We start from the raw sequence: 4,137 nt of genomic DNA, 5'->3' as shown, positions 1-4,137 counted from the left end.
ACACACACACACACACACAGACACACACACACACACAGGAAGGGGGTTAACACACACACATGCACACATATATGCACGCACATGTACTACCAAAAAAACATGTTTCTGTAACACACACACACACACACACACTCACATGTGTGTATGTGTGTGTGTGAGTGTGTGTGTGTGTGTGTGTGTGTCTGTGTCCCAGGTGGTACATGACGAACCCACTGTACCTCTGACTCACTGATAGATGATGAGAAGATGTACACACACTCTCCTGTTCTCTCTGAGGCTAGAGCCATGTACACACACACACACACACACACACACACACACACACACACACACACACACACACACACCCCGTCGTATAGCTCAGGGCTAGAGGGGAACAGACTCTCTGTCTCCTGGCCCATTCCATCCCTCCTCTCTGTCTCCTGGCCCATTCCATCCCTCCTCTCTGTCTCCTGGCCCATTCCATCCCTCCTCTCTGTCTCCTGGCCCATTCCATCCCTCCTCTCTGTCTCCTGGCCCATTCCATCCCTCCTCTCTGTCTCCTGGTCCATTCCATCCCTCCTCTCTGTCTCCTGGCCCATTCCATCCCTCCTCTCTGTCTCCTGGTCCATTCCATCCCTCCTCTCTGTCTCCTGGCCCATTCCATCCCTCCTCTCTGTCTCCTGGCCCATTCCATCCCTCCTCTCTGTCTCCTGGCCCATTCCATCCCTCCTCTCTGTCTCCTGGCCCATTCCATCCCTCCTCTCTGTCTCCTGGCCCATTCCATCCCTCCTCTCTGTCTCCTGGCCCATTCCATCCCTCCTCTCTGTCTCCTGGCCCATTCCATCCCTCCTCTCTGTCTCCTGGCCCATTCCATCCCTCCTCTCTGTCTCCTGGCCCATTCCATCCCTCCTCTCTGTCTCCTGGCCCATTCCATCCCTCCTCTCTGTCTCCTGGCCCATTCCATCCCTCCTCTCTGTCTCCTGGCCCATTCCATCCCTCCTCTCTGTCTCCTGGCCCATTCCATCCCTCCGTTCACTCCTTTCTTCTCCTTCCACTCCATTTCCACGCATTCCCAACATGAGGCTTTTGTTTCCGTCCAGGTTTCCATGGATACCGCAGCGAGTGCTGTGCTGCTTTCCTGTTAGAGCCTGTTCACCGACCGACCCCCCCTCCCTCTCTCCCTCCCTCCCTCCCTCCCTCCTTACCTCCACCCAGTTGCTGTCGACCTCGTGGAACAGGACACAGAAGGGGTCAGACTTGGAGGCCACGTCTCGGTCCAGGAGGTTGGCTCCAGACACAGAGAGCTCCACCCGGGTCACACACAGCTGCTTCCCCACGGCCGGCCCCTGCCCCTGCCCCTGCCCCTGCCCCCCCGGCCCCTCCCCCTGGCCCGGCCCGCTGCCGAACGTGTAGGCCATGCCCTCTGGAGGGTCCGCCCGGACACAGCCTGGGGAGGGACACACACACACACACACACACACACACACACACACACACACACACACACACACACACACAACCACACACACAAACACACATTAATTAACATCTTTTTTGAACTGACTGACAGCCGTAGTAAATCCCCCTCCGGGACTTTCAACAGTAGAAAGTTCTAGAAATGAAAACATGTTTATATTGTCAAGCGTGTTGCTAAGCGTGTTTCAAACGTGTGTACAGAGCACTGCAGACACATGGGAAAGCGCAGACAGCAACGTCCACATCCTCCCAGGTCTGTTTTTTTAGGCGGAAATGAGTCAAATTAAGCTTAAGAGGTTTTAACATTCTCTCCTGTAGAAGAGGGTTAGGGTTAGGGTTAGGATTAAGGTTAGGGTTAAGGTTAAGGTTACGGTTAGGGTTAGGGTTAGGGTTAGGGTTAGGGTTAAGGTTAGGGTTAGGGTTAGGGTTAGGGTTAAGGTTAGGGTTAAGGTTAGGGTTAGGGTTAGGGTTAGGGTTAGGTTAGGGTTAGGGTTAGGGTTAAGGTTAGGGTTAGGGTTAGGGTTAGGGTTAAGGTTAGGGTTAGGGTTAGGGTTAGGGTTAAGGTTAGGGTTAAGGTTAGGGTTAGGGTTAAGGTTAGGGTTAGTCACAACTCACCCCACATCCCCTCACAACCCTTCAGCATGTCCAACATCTCAGCCTCCAGAAAGACTTCACCACCGTCCACACGGAACCCAGTTGATGGTAAAACTCACTCCTGAAGTTCAAACACCCCCTAACCCTAACACACTCCACCTCAGAGACCCTAACCCTAACACACTCCACCTCAGAGACCCTAACCCTAACCCTAACACACTCCACCTCAGAGACCCTAACCCTAACACACTCCACCTCAGAGACCCTAACCCTAACACACTCCACCTCAGAGACCCTAACCCTAACCCTAACACACTCCACCTCAGAGACTTCAACACTGTCACACCTCACACACGATGGAAGCACAGCTCTGCCCAAACACCCTGTCAAACACTAAATACACCCTCCATACACACACACACACACACACACACACACACACACACACACACACACACACACACACACACACACCCTCCAGTCTCTTCAGCCAGCCAAGCTCTGAAGCTCATCTACACCCACACAGTAATGGACCCTGTTTACCATAACAGCCTCCTTCCATTGGGTTACCTCTGGAAGAATGATGTCATGGAAAACACACACACACACACACGCACACGCACACACACACACACACACACACACACACACACACACACACACACACACACACACACACCTTGTGCCACCAAACCCAAAACCCTTATTGCAAGTGGAAAATCTGCCTCACATCTTCTAATAGCACCAACATGACCACCAACATGGTCATTTACTATAAGCCTGATTACTACTCCTGGGACTATCCCAGGGGAGGCTGGGGGGGGAGAAATCGGAGGACGGGCTCATTGTAATGCATGGAACGGAATAAGGAATGGTATCAGACTCACAACGTGTTTGGACTCTCTCCATGAACGGTGTAACAACAGTCGTCATGGCAGGTGTCTGTGTGAGACAACCTCTTTGTGTGTTTATGTTTTCACAGTCGACCATTTTTAAAGCTCCGATATTTTTCCACTGACATTGGCAGTGAAGTGAGTCGCCTTCCGCCGTGACTGGAACACACACGCATCAGCTGAACACACACACTGTTTAAAGGAGGATTACATGCCATGCCATTGGCAGATCCAGGTCACCTGGTTCAGCGTACCAGGAAGCGGTATCACCACAAGTCATTGTCAGGAAGACCCTCTACGCCTTGGATCTTCAGAACGCCTCTGTGTCCGAGTCCACCCCCCCCCCCCCCATGACCTATGAACTTAGTCGTCAATTTCCATCCTCAACCATCCGAGTGTGGACACTTCTGAATAACCCTGAGCGTCTCTGAGTACCCCTGTAGCTGTACTGTACCCCTGTAGCTGGACTGTACCCCTGTAGCTGGACTGTACCCCTGTAGCTGGACTGTACCCCTGTAGCTGGACTGTACCCCTGTAGCTGTACTGTAGCAGGTGATGGGGGAACACAGAACACTGTCCCTGTTACGCCCCCCTCGAAAAAAGGGTTCTAAAAGGGTTCTTCATTTGTCCCCATAGGGTTCCATGTAGAACCCTTTTGGGATCCATGTAGAACCTTCTGTGAAACGGTTCTACGTGGAACCCAAAAGGGGTCCACATTTAAACCAAAAGGGTTTTATATCTAACCCAAAAGGGACAAATGAAGAACCCTTTTGGAAGCCTTTGTTCTAAGAGTGTAGTTTATCTACAGCAAGTCTGTCTGGTACAGCTCACTTATGTGTTTTCTCTCTCTCTTTCCACCCATCCTCCCACTCTCTGTCCCTCCACCCACCCTCACCCCCTCTCTTTTTCTCTCTCCCTATGCCCCCATCCCCCTCTGCCTCCCCCTTTGCCTCCCTCCTCTCTCCCCCTCCCCTCTCTCTCTCCCTCCCCCTCCACTCTCTCCCCCTCCCTTCTCTCTCTCCCTCCCCCTCCACTCTCTCCCCCTCCCCTCTCTCTCTCCCTCTCTTTTTCTCTTAACATTTCACTTCCATTTCTTCTTCTACACTTCCTAAATGTGTTCTATGTTCATCTTCAGCCTGCAGCAGTCCCCCCCCCCACAATGTAGGACACACACACACACACACACACACAC

At 52.4% G+C, this 4,137-nt stretch overlaps 1 protein-coding gene across 1 annotated transcript in view; it reads right to left on the bottom strand.

The window, feature by feature from the left end:
• The window catches only part of LOC310824420 (copine-2-like), a gene marked incomplete at both ends in the record, with an annotated part of 4,714 nt that extends 3,314 nt beyond the window's left edge, over positions 1-1,400 (bottom strand). The window contains one exon of the mRNA XM_083697673.1: positions 1,188-1,400. Within this exon, the coding sequence (XP_083553799.1) occupies positions 1,188-1,400 (213 nt within the window). The remainder of the gene's footprint in view (positions 1-1,187) is intronic.
• Positions 1,401-4,137: the final 2,737 nt, after the last annotated feature.

Source organism: Argentina silus, assembly GCF_951799395.1.
Source record: "Argentina silus genome assembly, contig: scaffold_586, whole genome shotgun sequence".
In the NCBI taxonomy this organism is placed as follows: domain Eukaryota; kingdom Metazoa; phylum Chordata; class Actinopteri; order Argentiniformes; family Argentinidae; genus Argentina; species Argentina silus.
Note: the sequence above shows the minus strand (reverse complement) of the source record. Positions and strands in the feature narration are given on the sequence as shown.